The 15,805-nt window shown below is 50.8% G+C and overlaps 2 protein-coding genes across 22 annotated transcripts in view; one reads left to right on the forward strand and one right to left on the reverse strand.

The window, feature by feature from the left end:
- COQ8A (coenzyme Q8A) overlaps nt 1–3,723 on the forward strand; it is a 49,558-nt gene extending 45,835 nt beyond the window's left edge. For all 3 annotated transcript variants that reach the window (XM_030868500.3, XM_060304428.2, XM_060304400.2), the window contains 7 exons: nt 138–219; nt 309–402; nt 698–839; nt 1,071–1,178; nt 1,313–1,378; nt 1,672–1,758; nt 2,578–3,723. In XM_030868500.3, the coding sequence (XP_030724360.1) occupies nt 138–219; nt 309–402; nt 698–839; nt 1,071–1,178; nt 1,313–1,378; nt 1,672–1,758; nt 2,578–2,865 (867 nt within the window). In that variant the 3' untranslated portion in view covers nt 2,866–3,723. The remainder of the gene's footprint in view (nt 1–137; nt 220–308; nt 403–697; nt 840–1,070; nt 1,179–1,312; nt 1,379–1,671; nt 1,759–2,577) is intronic.
- A 797-nt stretch (nt 3,724–4,520) lies between these two features.
- Nucleotides 4,521–15,805, reverse strand: part of CDC42BPA (CDC42 binding protein kinase alpha) — a 325,266-nt gene continuing 313,981 nt past the window's right edge. For 18 of the 19 annotated variants that reach the window (XM_030868499.3, XM_060304871.2, XM_060305121.2 and 15 more), the window contains 3 exons: nt 14,469–14,586; nt 9,402–9,559; nt 4,521–8,967 (listed from right to left, as the gene is read on the reverse strand). In XM_030868499.3, the coding sequence (XP_030724359.1) occupies nt 8,836–8,967; nt 9,402–9,559; nt 14,469–14,586 (408 nt within the window). In that variant the 3' untranslated portion in view covers nt 4,521–8,835. Of the gene's footprint in view, nt 8,968–9,401; nt 9,560–14,468; nt 14,587–15,805 lie in introns of those variants that run through there. The other variant, XM_060305036.2, reaches the window with a different exon arrangement.

Below are 15,805 nucleotides of genomic sequence, written 5' to 3' on the forward strand. Positions count from 1 at the left end.
GGTGGGTCTTGGCTCTGCCTTGCGGAGGTGCGGGGTCCTGGAGGGACACAGCTGGGCAGCTGGTGGGTGGCAGGGAGGCGGGGGCGCCGCGGGGCCCTGCTGTGTCTGTCTGCCTGACTCCCCTCTGTCCCCCGCAGTACCCCGGCGTGGCCCAGAGCATCAGCAGTGACGTCAACAACCTCATGGCCGTGCTGAACATGAGCAACATGCTTCCAGAAGGTCTGAGGCTGCCGCTGGGCAAGGGCAGGCCTGTGGGGGGGCCTCCCGGGGAGCCCCCCGTCCCCCTGACGCCCCCCTCCCTGGCCCAGGCCTGTTCCCTGAGCACCTGATCGACGTGCTGAGGCGGGAGCTGACCCTCGAGTGTGACTACCAGCGAGAGGCCGCCTGTGCCCGCAGGTTCAGGTGCGGCTCCAGCCTCGGGCCCTTGCCCGTTGCTCCCGCTGGGAAGACAGAAGGGGCGGCTTCGGGCAGCCCATTGTGGGCTGAAGGCCCCCCCCCCCCCCGCCCACCTCCCCCGGCTCTGAGGGGCGATGGCTGGGGTTGGGGCCTGAGGCCGGGGCCGTGTCCCGCCCAGCTCGGGGCAGGGCCCTCCTCTGCCTGGGGGGCTCAGCCCCTTGCTGTCCTGTGTGTCGCCCCAGTGTGTTGCTTGGGTGGGATCAAGGAGGCCCGGGTGTGACCTCCCACCCGCCTCTGCTAGGGAGCTGCTGAAGGACCACCCCTTCTTCTACGTGCCCGAGATTGTGGACGAGCTCTGCAGCCCCCATGTGCTGACCACGGAGCTGGTGTCCGGCTTCCCCCTGGACCAGGCCGAGGGGCTGAGCCAGGAGATCCGGAATGAGGTGGGTCACAGGGTGGGCCTGGAGCCCCGAGGCCCCACTGCGGGGCAGAGCGGGCAGGAGGGCTGCTGCGTGTACCCACCTGGTGGTACGCTTGGCCTCAAAGTCAGCTCTGGGCGTGAGGCAGGATGGGGTGGAAGATGGGGAGGGAAATGGGAGTCAAGCTTCCCCGGCCCAGATCCAGGGGCCACCGGGTGGCCCGGTGCTGGTGACGAGGACCCACCCGGCCCCCAGATCTGCTACAACATCCTGGTCCTGTGCCTGAGGGAGCTGTTCGAGTTCCACTTCATGCAGACAGACCCCAACTGGTCCAACTTCTTTTATGACCCTCAGCAGCACAAGGTGAGTGCCCAGTGGGGCTCCCACAGGGAGCCTGAGCTCCGCTGGAGCAGGGTCCGAGATCAGCCTTCTGCCGCCCTGTCCCCCCAACCCGTGCTCCACTGGGGCAAACCCTCCCCGGTATCGCCCGTTCCCAGGTGGCTCTTCTGGACTTCGGGGCAACTCGGGAATATGACAGATCCTTCACGGACCTCTACATACAGGTAGGGGTGGAGGCAGAGCTTGGCCTTGGCCCGTGCTCTCCTGGGGCTCAGATGGGATGCTTGGGACTCGAGTGGGCGGGCGGGCGGGCGGGCTTCTGTCCTCATGTCCCTGCCTGTCCGCAGCATTTGGTGCCCGTGGATGAGGCCGCAGCCACCTCGGGCTCAGGGGAGTAAAGGGGAAAGGTGGGTGGGCCGGCAGCTGTCCTGTGTGGGGAGGGGCAGTGCTGGCTCCCTGGACCCCCAGGAGCTCCCCTCTGCGTGCTGCCCACGGTCCCCTCTGCACCTCTGCCCAGATCATCAGGGCTGCTGCTGACCGGGACAGGGAGGCCGTGCTGAAGAAGTCCATCGAGATGAAGTTCCTCACCGGCTACGAGGTCAAGGTGAGCTCCGCACCCCACCCCCCACCCCGTGACTCTGGAGACGCACAAGGCCTGCTGAGCCAGACTCAGCCCCGGGCCATGGACTGCTTTTCCCTTGAAATCTGAAGGGAATCTCAGTTTACAAATGAGATCAGAAGTGACAGCTGCTCTCGAGGGTCTCCACAGGGCCCCTGGGCCGGCCCCGCCCCAGCCCCTGGGCTGAGGGCCTCAGAATGCCAGGGGACTGGCCACCAAGCTCTTGTTTTATGCCCCACTCCAGCCCATTCGAGATCCCAGTCATCGTGTTGGTGCTCGGGGCCCGGGTGGGCAGATGGGATGGCAAAGCACAGCCCTCACTTGCTCAGGCCTCACCGGGGAAGGGGTGAGGGGAGCGCTGGAAGTAATCGTAGCAGCCCTTTACGTGAAGGGGCGACCACCTGTGTTCCTGTCACCCAGAACCCACTCAGAAAGCAGCACTTTCCTCTCCTGATGACAGTGGGGAGGGGTTGCAGACACACAGGTGGTCTCAGGTCTACCACCAAGAGGAGTGCAGAGGCTCAGGTCAGCTCAGGCCTATAGACTGTTCTTTTGGGAATGACAGGTGTTTCGGCCGCAGACCCCGCCACTTCCTTTCTTCTTCCACGGAGCCCAGTTCACACATGAATGATGTTCTCCTGGCCCCTGTTGGTTTGAGTTTACACCCTGGTTAACGTTCTTCAGTCTGGTTGAAACACTCACCTACCTGGCCCACTCCTCAGCGAGCAGTCAGTCTGGGCCCCGTGATGGGAGCCCTGGGCTGGTGAGGGCTCTTTGATCTTGCCTCCATTCACCTCCCTCCAGGCCATGGAAGATGCCCACTTGGATGCCATCCTTATCCTGGGGGAGGCCTTTGCCTCGGAGGAGCCCTTTGACTTTGGCACCCAGAGCACCACCGAGAAGATCCACAACCTGATCCCCGTCATGCTGAAGCACCGGCTCGTCCCGCCGCCCGAGGAGACCTACTCGCTGCACAGGAAGATGGGGGGCTCCTTCCTCATCTGCTCCAAGCTGAAGGCCCGGTTCCCCTGCAAGGCCATGTTCGAGGAGGCCTACAGCAACTACCGCAGGAGGCAGGCCGAGCAGCAGTAGCCGCGGGCCCGGCCGTTAGGCGGGACCCTCCGTCCTCCTGCCGCTAAAACTAGTAGGAAGCCGGTGGTACCCACGCTCCGTTTAAGCTTCACCCAGTGAGAGGGGGCCGCGCTGGTGGGGGGGCCGCTGCTCAGAGCCCGTGGCCAGCACTTATACACGGTTCTCATCGCTGAGTGGGTGTGGGGCGAGAGGCGCCAGCACGGAAGTGCAGCCCCACTGCTGTCTGGCAGAATCTGCTTATTGTTTACTCATCCTCTGAAATGACTCTCGATAAAAAGACGATTTTATTTCCTTTTCCTTTTTGTAACAGGGCTTTTTGCTAATGTGAATGGTAACCAGAAGAAGATGAGAGTTCTCCCTTTGAATCCCTGCCACCAAAAAAAAAAACCAAAAACAAAACAGAAAAGCCTTTTTGGATTTTATGGAGTGTGTAATACAAGGTTTGTGTGTGTGTGTTTCTAGAATGAGATTTGTGTTTTCTGCCTTTTCCTCTCCAGCTTGGATCTGCACCTGGGAGAAGTGCTGATCTGAGCAGTGCCGACAAGCACTACTTCTCCAAGCGAGGTCCACCCACAGCTGCTCTCTGGCTGGTTCCTAGAGGCTTTTTTGGACAAGCAGAGGTTTCCAGAGAACTGCTGCCTCCTGTGGGGAGGGGCAGGAGCCCCAGAAGGGGAGAGAAAGCCGCGTGCTCTCTGGGTGTGTGTGGGCCCTTCTTCCCGCTCCGGCGCCTGGGCCTTTTGTGGAAGGTGATGTGCACGTGTCATCTGCTTGGACCCAAGGGGTCGTTTCAGGCTGTTAACCTCTGTACAATTCTTGTAATTGTCTGATTTACTTGTTTCAATTAAAAAAAAAATGCTAGCATTGTGGCATTAATTCTTTCTTTCACTTGTAAACGATTCTGAGCTGATGGTGAGGACCCCGAGGTCAGCGTCACAGCCTTTCGCGCCTCCAGACGCTTCTGCAAGGTTTGCCCCTGTTCCCAGCGTGAGGCTCTTGGTGCCTGAACCCGGAAGGCTCAGCCCACATTCCTCGTCGGAGAAAGGGTGCGGGGAGGGGACGGCACAGCTGCCAGGTCCCTGCCGCAGCAGCTTCCCAGGCCCCACTGCGCAGAGGCGGAGAAGCCACAGCTGCACCAGAGGCTGTATGACATGGTGCTGGCAACCGCGGGCAAAGGTGGCCACCAGCCAGCAGGGCGAGGGCCTGGCTTGAGCGGCAGTGACGCCCGGGTCAGGGATCAAGCGCAGCTGAGGCGCACTTTCCTGGGGCAAAAAACTTCACTCCTCGGTCACGGGGGCGTTTTGAACGTTCAAACGTCCCAGCACAAGTCGTGGGAAGTGTCTGCTGCTTCTCTGCAGGAGGAAGATGGAAGATCAAAGGGCTGCCCCGTTTACAGTCAGCGGTGGCACCGGCAGGGAGGTCCAGAAGAGGGGAGTTGAAAGCTTCAAGGGAATGGAACACTATGCCGCCTGAGCTATGGAAGGGACTAAGAAAGTCCTAGATTAAACTAACCCCACGTCCTTCTAGTGTAACGAGGAAGCTGGATGAGGAGAGGGACGGGCAGAAATGGGGGTCAAACGAGACAAAAAGAGTCAGTCACCTTTGCTCCATTCCTCAGACTTTTTAATCAGGGAAAAGAAGACAAAATACTCAATTCGAACAGTTCCCTGTTTTATTGCAATACATCAGAGTCTGGTTAATATTAAGTGATACCAACGTAAAATATCGGCGAGGCGTCTTCTGTTACATTTTGACTGTCCCACCTTAAATATCTCTGTGCAAAAGAATCCACACCATTGTTTGGTAGCAGAGAATCTCATAAAGTTCCCTAAGACAATGAGGGGATAAAACCAAACAAAATGAAATGAGTGATGAGAGGCCAAAGCAGTATCTTTTCCCCTTCCATACACACTTATTTGTCAGCATTATATTCTAAACAAAAAAATGATTACACCCAGGCCATGCAAAACTGTACAATAATATTACAATGAGAAAAAAAACCCTAAAAAATTTATAAAACAAATGGTATTACACTATCAAATAAAAAGGCAGGTCATTTTGTTTTCATGAAATTTCAAGGTTGACTTGTTTTCATCAATTTCCCCCCATTAATGCAATGGTGTCTGTGTGTAACGGTTGTCCCTGGGAAGGGAGAGGGGCGCTGGCCTACCGGCCAGCGCTGAAACAAAACACCAGCTGAAGCGAGGCCCTCTAATGGCGCAGGACTCTGCAGAGGACACTGGACTTGCATGATCAAGTCATCACAAGCAAAGAGGTTTTAACGTGGGCCCAACGAAATGCCAAGTGGCTTATCTAGCGAATGCAGGGACTGGGCCACCGAGAGGTGGGGAGCAAGGCGCCCAGTTACTTCCCTGTTTTGCCCAGCGGACCGGGGCAGTGGCGAAGTCTGGCCGCTGCCGAGAGTGCCCCTCTGTCCAGAGGGTGGACGCTGAGCTTTACAAAGCTCTGTGCAGCTGGGAGACTACAGTGTTCATGGCCAAAGGCCAGCAAACGGCCCTGCTGTACCTGGGAGTTAGGGATGTCCACCCACTCCTACTCTGGATTTTCTTTAATGATACCTGAGAGTCCATAGAAATGCAACTGGTCTTTCGCAGAAGTAGATGCGGCCACTGAGTAGCAAAATGACAGGATCCTAACCATATGGAAGGCAGACAGAGGGGCTGAGAGGCAGCTGGGGAATGGCAGGTTGTTGCTGTAAACGTAACAGGAATTTCAGATTCTTCCCTGAAACCTGGGTACAAGAATTGCTTGGAAAACTCAGTAGATGGGCCCTTTTTAATTGTATTTCATAGCCTTAAAACTGTGCTCCCTGGGAAGGAAGATAAATCACTAAGTGTAGGGATGGGTGTGTGCGTGTGTGTGTGTACGCACATAACTAAAGAAGTGAAATTTGCTTTAGCAATCATTTGACAAGGAGGAAGGCTTTTGTTTTTGGCAAAAGAAATATATATATATATATATATATATATATATATATGTAATTTTATACACCCAAAGCACGAGCAGATTAAAGTAGTCAGAATTCAAGAGCAGACAACAAATTGGCTGAACAAAGATAGCACCAAATACCAACACATCTAGACTATGCCAGAAATGCCTCTTCACTTATTTTTACTTTCTACTGAGAAGAGAAATGAGTTCCTGCTGCCACATACATTCTTTGAATGTCCTGCATGAAAACAAAGGATAACTTCAGACAGCAACATCACATCTGTTCCATGATCTTTCAATGATCCCTTTCGATGATCATTATGTTTTCTGTTTCTCTAGAACCCAATTCCCCATCTTTCCAAATCATTCTCAAGAAGCTTCTGAAGGTAACTGCTTCATATTTAAGAATGGGGATAAGCCCAGTAGAATGATCATTATCTTGGGAAAATACCTCCCAAACTACTACCCTTGGCAGTGTTTCTCCCCCAAAGTTCTACTATTGGAAGCTAATCATATTTGGGACTGCTCTCTCACTACTGGTAAGACCATTTCAGATTACTGGAGTATAATCCACTGGGTTAATATTACACCTCCCAGTGAGCCCAGTGGCCAAGACAAGCCCTTCTCTCATCTGCCCTGTTGGGGGGGCTGCAGGGTATGACTCATCATAGTGGAGCCCAGACTTCAGGTATGGTTATATTTTGATCCTAAAAGCATCTTTTAAAAAAATAAGCACCTACAGGCAGCAGAAACTTGGTTGTCAAAGCCATAAACTAATGGCTTCGTGTGGAGTCCTGTGAATCTCAGCCTGGTCTGCCTCCTCGGGGGAGAAAAGGGAGGCAGGAAGACGCGAGGGGAAAGGAAAACAGGGGGAGGGAGGGTCTGGAGGAGAGCGGGCCACGTGCACTTGGCACCTGGCTGGCCGGTTCCCTCCTCTCCCGAGAAGTGTCAAGCTTACGGAGCTACCGGAGTCCTGGCCATAGCCAGACTCAAGGTCTCACTCTTGCTATCTGAATGCACCAAAGTATTTTTACATGACACTTTTCCAAAAGCAAAGGATTTAGGTTAGAATTGTGCAGTAATTTATGCCCATCCAAAGTAAAACAATCAAATCTGAGTAAGCACCAAGTTCAAATGTCAAAACTGTTATTATTTTAAAATTCTCTGTTGTAACATTTTATAATATAATCCCCAAATGGGATCCTTTCTTCCCTCACTGAACCTCAGTAACCTGTTCCAGAGAGTGGCGTCAGTGCAAACAGTATAGCTCCCTGTGGCTTGTGGTGGGGAAGGCCGGCACAGCTGCTGCTGAGGAGAAAGGTGTGAAATCGGGGCCAGGGGTGAAATGACGGTGCTCAAACACTGCGATTCAGACAAGCAACTGCAGGAAAATTCTTCCATTTTAGCTGAATTTTAAAGAAGGGAGCAGAAAATCTGTTTCTATTTCTCAGAGAAATTTAGATGAAAAAGTAAAAGAGAGGCAGATTCTCTTTACTTCCACGAAATGTTTTTATTTCTATCTCTTTCTCTACTCATGTGCTTAACCGGTGAAATGACCCTGGAGACATAAGGTCCTGGTCCTGCATCTCATTTCCTTGTGGTAATTAAAACAGCGGGAGTCCAAATGGGAATGTGACTAACAACACAACACAGCAACCGAGGGAGGAAAAGCTTCAGCAGTCAAGGTGGCCATGCTGGGCTGACTTCCTGCCCGCGCCCAGGCTGAGCGCGTCCATTTCCCACTGCTTGCGGGAAAGAGTATTTGGTTAAGGCTGGTCAAGTCCTTGCGTTTGAGGTTTTACATTATTTGGTAACTAAACCCCCTTTCCCAGGCTTATCTGAGGAAGCTCACACCCCCCTCAAAACAGACCCCTCCCTGAGAAGCTGGCGCAGCTGGGGGCCAGACGCCTCACTGCCACTCAGGGAGTAAGGGGTTTCGCCAAGGAGAAAAAGCACTTTTATGAACCCTTTTATGGACCTTCAGAAACTACGACATTCCTTGTGTCCTTTCAGGTGGAAGGGATCCAGAAGGTGACAAAACTGCATTTCTACATTCATCAGCAGAAGATACCAAAATATAGTAATAAATGAGAAGTGTGGTTCAAATTCTACTGCTAGAAAAAGAAATGTCTTGGATAGAAGTAAATATGCCTTTAAATGATGCTGCTGAAGAGGCTTCAAATGTTAAAAGTCTGGTTTCCAGGTCACACTCCAAACCGATGAAACCAAAGCCTTGGAACATTCCCTAAAGCTCCCAGGTGACTGCGACCAGGGTGAGGAATGGCACTAAGGGGAATTCTCACTCCTCTCGCTCTCCTCCTGTAAACGTCAGCTGGAGGCCTTTCTACCCTTTGATTACTTAGGTGGAAAACAGACAAGAAACAATACATTTCTTTAAATTAAATGATCTCTGTCTCATATATGCATCCATCTTTTGTTGAATACAAGATGCTTCTTTTTATTATATACAGTCAGTATTTAACCTCTACATTTGTGTATTTAGTTAAACTCTATTTTGTAGTAAAATATGCATCGCTTTAGTGAACAGGGATTTACTGGCAACGATCAGGTCGACATTCACTGTGGTGCTGAAGGGCATGGCGTGCCCGGGGCCCACTGGCGAGCCCCACGTGCTGTCTCAGGGCTACGAGGCTCTACTGTGAAAACAATGGCTGTCTAATCTTATTCTTATCGCTTACATTTGTGTAATCTGCCTACTTAAGCTACCTTTCAGGGGAGGGGGGAAATATTCTGGAAAGCAACGCTAAGGGTATGAAATGAAATCGGTATTCATCTGAGCTGCTCAATGAAAGTCTGCCTTTACGACTGTTGCTGTTCAGTCGAGGGGTGCGTGGATGTGAGTCCTAGAGGCAGAATTCCTGAGTCCCCGCCTGCTACTGCTGCGGCCCTGGCGCTTCCAGGCAAGGGTGGTGGGAGATGACAGTGAGAGCACAGGGGGAGTGAGGGGAGGGAGCCCAGAGCGGCCGCTGCTCCGGCGTCTGGTCTGAGAGCAGAGGCCACTCATGGGTCCCAGCTCCCGCGGTCGGTGCTCTCCAGGGAGAGGCTCTTGGTCTTCCGGGGCGACACCGGGCTGGGAGGGCTGCTCAGGTTGGAACTGTTGGAAGCCGTGGAATGCCTCGGAGAATCAGAGTCCTGTGAGGCCCAGAGGAAGACGTCAGGGAGCAGCAGAGGGGCGGGAGGGGCTCAGGCCACCACGGCTCCCCTCCAGCCACCCTGGCCAATGAACTGACGTGACTTCTCTCCTGTCGGTAGAAAGCCCCTTTTCTGAGCTGAGTGAGAGGCACAGAAGATAACAAACGCTCATAGGCCCTTCTGCAGGTCTTTAGAAACGTAGGCCATTTTCATACAGAAGCTATTAGAAGTCTGAACACCTCCAGGGAAACTGCAGTTTGCAACCCAAGTGACTGGCTCCGCCACCCCCGCCGCAGTGAGTGGCTGATCCCTGCGGCAGCGGAGGCCAGGCTTAAGGCGGTGGACCGGCTTTGGGAAACGCACTCGCCTTTTCTCGTTCGGGACTTCTCCAAACCCCTGTCCCCAGACAGAGGTACTGCCCACGCGGTACTCACCTCTGCGTCGTAGTCCCTCGCCGGGGCGTCACTTCCTTGGTCCAGGCCTCCCGAGGACAGCGAGCCCTCTGACGGAGAGGGCATGGGCTGCCGCTTTGCACTGTAGCTTCCTCCAGAGAATTCTCTCTTCAATGCACTGCCGTTCTGTGCGGATGACCCTACAAGCACATCGTTCAGGTGAAACTTTACACGTGCAGAAGGGGACGATCCTCTAGAAAGCGCACAGACTGCTGAGGTGACGAGCCATCCTTCCCGCTGCCCTGGGGTCATCCTCCCGCTTACAGCCCTTTACTGATGGACAGTGGGTCCAGCTGCGTTACCCTGACACCCAAGCCCACCTCGGAGCCCAGCCGCCAGGGCTGCTGGGTGAGCGGGCACCACTCACCAGGCCGCTGGCCTCTGCTCTCACTGGCTGTGCCCAGGCTGCCCTGCTTGCTAGACAATTCCACAGGATCAATCCTTCCAGTCTCCACCCATGTGCTACTGCCTTAGTGAGTTTTCTTTCCTACTCCCTGGAGCACCTACAGCACTTCCTATCACCTCTTTCAGAGCATTCAGATCCTATGCTGTAATTATGTGCCTTGCCATTCTTTTAATAGAAGGACGGTCTTTGCCTCTGCAGGACCCAGTGCAGGACTGGGTATGCAGCAGGTGCTCAAAACACATGTGCTGAACGATGAAGCAGAACAGAACAGTTCCCAGAAGTGAAGACCATGCCACCTGATGATGCATAACTGTCACTTAACTTGTAGAGGATTTTCATAAAAAACACAAACGAACAAAAGAGAAGCATTTTCATTCCACAGGGCAAAAAGCCTGAGATACAAAAATGAGGTGAGTTTCTTTAAAATCACACTCTATTTTGATCTTAGAGTTGGGGTACATCAAAGGAGGACTGGCACCATGCCCAAAAATATCTTAGAAATATTGGGGTATTGTGAGTACCTGTTTAAAACTCTTAGCATTCCCGACTATTCTTTAGTTTTTACTGAAAAATGTTTTAATCTTGCTGAGCTGCAATATTAAGATCACTGGTCAAAAAAGACTGTGAGACTGCATTGAGGTTTTAGCACAGCTGCGAGGTATAGACTGTGAAGCCTGCCTGCTGAAGCCCTGTCCTTGGTGATCTCCCCCAGCTTCCTTCTAGTTTCGGTTTGTTTCCTGAGCCCCTCAGCTGTGTCACCATAACTTACTTATTGCAGACGTTACCAACACTGGTTGTATGCTGCATATTATATTACGGAGCTTTAAAAATACCAGTGCCTGGGCCCCGTCCCAGACCAATAATAACAGAATTTCTGACTTAACTTTTAAAAGCCCTTCTGATGATTCTAGAATGCATCTCAGGCTGAGAACCACTGACTTACTCTTACTTCCAACACTCCATCCAATTTCTAAGCCGTCTGTCACCAGACATAGACTGGTTTTCATTTGTGGATGTGTCTCTCTGGCTATGTACTCTTTACTTTTTTGCTGTGGATTAGATTACAACCTAATTGAAGGCATAAATCACTTTGTATAACTTCTCTTTGAATTCCATGCCTAGTTTAGTGCTCAATTTAACAAAAGCTGTAATATAAGTTACTATTTTTAAAATTTTGTCGCTCTGAATAAAAAACCCAAAATGCCAGAGTTCTGCTGCTCTGCTTACTAACCTGTGTGACCTTAAGCAAGTTACTTTATCTAAGTCTCAGTTTTCTTCATTTGTAAATAAGAAAATAAATTCTATCTTATGGGATTTTTGTGGGAACTGAGCGCTCAATACATGGAGAATGAAACGTGAGACGGAAGGTGTGTGAGGGGGCTGCCCAGAGCTTAGTACACACTTACTGGGCTCTTTTCCTCTGTCCTAGTGATCGTTTATAGAATGGAGAAATTAATCCACCTCTGTGATTTACACTTTTTTTCTTTTCTTTTCTTTCTTTTTTAACTTTGGGAATGTTCCTTTCAGAGAAAAATTACACTCAACTACCCTAATCTTAAAAAACTGAGATGGGCTGTTTTGATTGAACAGCAAAGGGGGACAATCTGAAAACTGTGGTCCCAACTCAGGCAGGGTCTCTTCCAAAGAGTTCTAGATGGTGATTCAGGGGGTTGGGCCCCAGATCTCTTGGAGTGACGGTGTCTAACTCTACATGACCTCTAGGAGGGTCTGCAGGCTCCCCAGTGAGCCTGTCACTGACAGGAGCGGGTAGTCACAGTGGAAAGCTCTGTGTTAATTTGACTTCAGTCAGGAAGCCACCGCAAGTCTGGCCCTGGAAGAGCCTGTGCTTCTGGTTCTGGAGGTTGACAACACGGAACCCTGTTTCTTCTTGTGTCTCTCTTGGCAGGCTGCCCTTCTGGAAATTCTTCACGTGAGCTGGGCTACTCTTGAAGCCAGCGAGACGCACTCTCAAGAGCAGGTGCCCCTTGGAATTCCTGGGCTGGTCTTCCTCTTAACCTCTACACAAACAGCTTGGTGCCAAGAATCTCAGGAAGGCCACGCCTGATTATTGCATTAAAGGCCTTGACAGGGACCTGGAGCTGGCTCCAGTCTGTAGCTTGCATATGGTCAACAGTGACAGTGGACCCTCACTTCAGCGCTCCTAAGGAGATGGCCACTCAGCCCTTTAAATCTCTGTATCACAGGTCCTATCCTTACCTGCAATTCCACAAATCCCAAAGCCCTGAAAAACCAAAACTTTTTTCGTGAGTTTGACGTCAATTCATGTGGTGGCAGACTTAATCTGAACTGGCTGGAGGCTGATTACAGACTTCACTTAAAAATAGTACATTTATTTATATATTCATAGTGTGACTAGTCATAAATTTTGCTCTATAAATATTGTTTGTAGGTGCTGTCTTAGATCTTGCTTGGAATGTAATATAATATATGGTAGATTCCCTTCTAAAATATATATAAAAAAAAATCTGAATTCTGAAAACAGGTTTCTGGCTCTGAGAGTTTTGGGTAAGGGATTATGAACTTAACTATTAATATTGTGATACTTTCTTCGCATCTCAAGTGTTGATAACTTCTGGTTAGTTATAGTAAATCTACTATCTTATCGAGCTACCATTAGTAAAAAGATAATTCATAAAATGGTTGCCATTTTTCCAATTGGCTAGATATTTTCATTGTAATCAAGGCTACACACAGTGTAGAGATGACTTTGGGAGATGACGGCAAGAAAGTCACAAGATGTGCCCTTCAACTTCTGCCTGTCGACTGAAAACTCCTTGAACGTGCTCTGTACGTCTGCAGCCAGTCTCTGCAGCAGGCGCCTGTCTTTGGTTTGCAGGCCCGGGGCAGGGTCCCTCCCATGGTTCCAGGGGTGGTCTGTGTGATCACCAGCACTCTGCAGAAGCGATGGCATGTCCCTTCTGAGACCGCTGCTCGGTCTCTCTGTCTCAGGTCACTTGCTCTGTGGGAAGCCAGAGGCCATGTCACCAGGACACTCAGGCCCACGCTGGTGAGGAACAGAGGCCTGCCAACAACCATGTGGGTGAGCTGGGAAGTGGCTTCTCTAGTCCCAGTTGAGCTCGGAGTTGATGGCAGCCCTAGCAGACAGCCTGACTGCAGCCTCCTGAGAGGCCCTGAGCCAGGACTGTCCAGCTAAGCTCCCAGACTCCTGACCCTCAGAAACTGTGAGAGATAATAGACGTCTGCTCTTTTGTTTTTTCTTTTCGGTACGCGGGCCTTTCACTGTTGCGGCCTCTCCCGTTGCGGAGCACAGGCTCCGGATGCGCAGGCTCAGTAGTTGTGGCTCACAGGCCTAGTTGCTCCGCGGCATGTGGGATCCTCCCGGACCGGGGCACGAACCCTTGTCCCCTGCATCGGCAGGCGGACGCTCAACCACTGCGCCACCGGGGAAGCCCACGTTTGCTCTTTCAAGCTTGTAAATTTTGGGGTAATTTGTTCCACTGCAAGAGAACAAATGGTATTCCAGCACCCTTCACTTCTGTGTTGCCAGAGCCTAAAACCAAGAGCTGGGCACAAGCCGGGTGCTGATACCGGCGTCCTCAGCATGAACAGTACGTGAAGGAGGACACTCAGTCTGCACCAGGAGGCCTGACTCGAATGTCTCACATTCAAGAATACAAGGCAACGGATACGCTTCTGACTGAATGACTCTGAAATGTGAGGTGGAGTTACTACCGGCTGTTCTTCTCAGAGCTCAGCTGCAGGGAAGCGAGGGAGGCTTCGTTAGCGTTACCCCGGGTCCACCCTGGGCCTGCATGTGCTTGGGCGCACTCGCCCCACTCTGTCTGATCGAAGCCAATACCAGGTTACTTCTGAGAAAGTGACAGAAAAGCAGTTGTTGGCCAAGAACAGTCTTGCCCTTGGATAATGGTCCTTGCCTACTTAAAACTCTTCAGAGGTTTCCCACTGTGTTTTTAAAAAAATAAAAAATGTCTTATGTTGGTCCCCAAGTCCCTGCTTGATCTGACCCCTGCCTACCTCTTGAGCTTTACTCTGTCACTCCCTGCCCACTACCAGGTGGCCACTGTGCCTCCTTTCAGTTAATCAAACATGAGTCAATGTGACTTCACCCCCAGGGCGGGCACGTGACCTTGCTAATTATTCTAAGTGTGTATTCATCCTCAACAGCTACTGCCTGTTACTCTCTATTACTGTCCCCTGTTTATTTCCTTCGGAGCATTTTTTTTTTTTTTTTTTTTTTTGCGGTACGCGGGCCTCTCACTGTTTTGGCCTCTCCCGTTGTGGAGCACAGGCTCCAGACGCACAGGCTCAGCGGCCATGGCTCATGGGCCTAGCAGCTCCGTGGCATGTGGGATCTTCCCGGACCGGGGCACGAACCCGCGTCCCCTGCATCGGCAGGCGGACTCTCAACCACTGTGCCACCAGGGAAGCCCTCCTTCGGAGCATTTATCATCACAATTTGTAGTACTGTTTGTCTGTCTCCCACATGGACTGTAACTTCTAAAAGGATTCTATGACTATTTTTGTAACAGCTGCACTTGTGCCTCCTAGGCATTCCCCAGCCAGGTCTGAGACACTGGCCACCGATAATGCACGGCTGCTACCTTGCTATGGAAATGCTTCCTGCAGCTGGGGCCACTTACTTGCTGACAGGCCACTGCTGGCACTCATGGAGCGACCAGGTTCAGGGCGGGATTTGGTGATAGATGGAATACTGACCGAGCCACTGAATGCTGTCCGACTTTCCTGAGGCCGAGGGTTCTAAAATCAAAAGAGAAAGAAAAATTCTTCATCCAGAGTGAAACTGATTTTCTACAGAGATGTCTATTTTTTCACCCTAATTTCAAGAAATAAAGTTGTCTTGACCAGAGTGATACAGGACAAGAAACAGAATAATCCCTCCCGCCCACAAAAGTACTAAAGCCCTAACAGAGGTAACCCTCACCCCAACCAAAGATAAGTGCTTATCTTTATACTTACTGAAATACTTACCAACAGATAACAATTTTTTTCTTGTTGTTGTGAGTGCAGTAAGTGAAAGTTACATGGTTAGAAGTGACAGTGAAATGTAGAATTACATGGACCTCTGCAGATAACTGAAACAAAGCTTTTACTACATATGAGATTTTTATTTTCTTAGGATAATTCAAAAGCGGAATAAGCCCATTTAGAAGAAAGCCACTTCAAAGTACATTCTTCTCAAGCACACCTTCTATCGTCCTGATACTGAAAGTGCCATTTGCACGTTCCCATCCCAGTCACCAGGCAGCCTTCCTGCCTCACGGACAGAGAGCAGCACCACGGGTCATAACTATGACGCTTGTTGACAATCACAGCCTGGGTGAAGTCCTTTAACTTGGGAATGTTGGTGTGAGAAGTTTCCCATCTAATATTGAATAATTTTGGTGTCCAAGGGAGGAAAATGAGCCACAGAGTGCTTTGAAAGTAACACACACCTAGAGAGGTGGTGCGTCGGACCAGCTGCCTGAACACGGTCTCCTCGATGGCCCTAACCTTTTCAGACCGGAAGGGGTGTCAGGGCTGGTACCTGAGAGAAGGTTATGGCAACACAACTAGTGCAGGGCCAAAGCTAGCAAACATCCACGAACATCTCCTGGAAAACATGCACTAATATATCTTGAAAAACTCCAAATCATACATTTTAAAGAATCACACATACTGAGATTTGGCTGGCTGGGTGGCTCTACGTTCAACTATTGCCATTTTGGTTCATATATCAAATTTGCGAAGTCCATGTAATTCTTACTGTGTTATTCGTTCAAAGCAAACATTTTACCTTTTTTTCTCTAAGAAAATAAAAAAATTTAAAACAGAAAACAGTGCTAGCATTTCAACAGCCACTCATAGGAGCAACCCTGAGAGATGCCGATGACATGCATACAATGCAGCAGAGTCAAGTTCAAGAGAGATGGGGATATCAGTTTAAACCTTTAAATTTTTATTGTTTTTGCTATTAACC

Source organism: Globicephala melas, chromosome 1 (assembly GCF_963455315.2).
Source record: "Globicephala melas chromosome 1, mGloMel1.2, whole genome shotgun sequence".
Classification (NCBI taxonomy): domain Eukaryota; kingdom Metazoa; phylum Chordata; class Mammalia; order Artiodactyla; family Delphinidae; genus Globicephala; species Globicephala melas.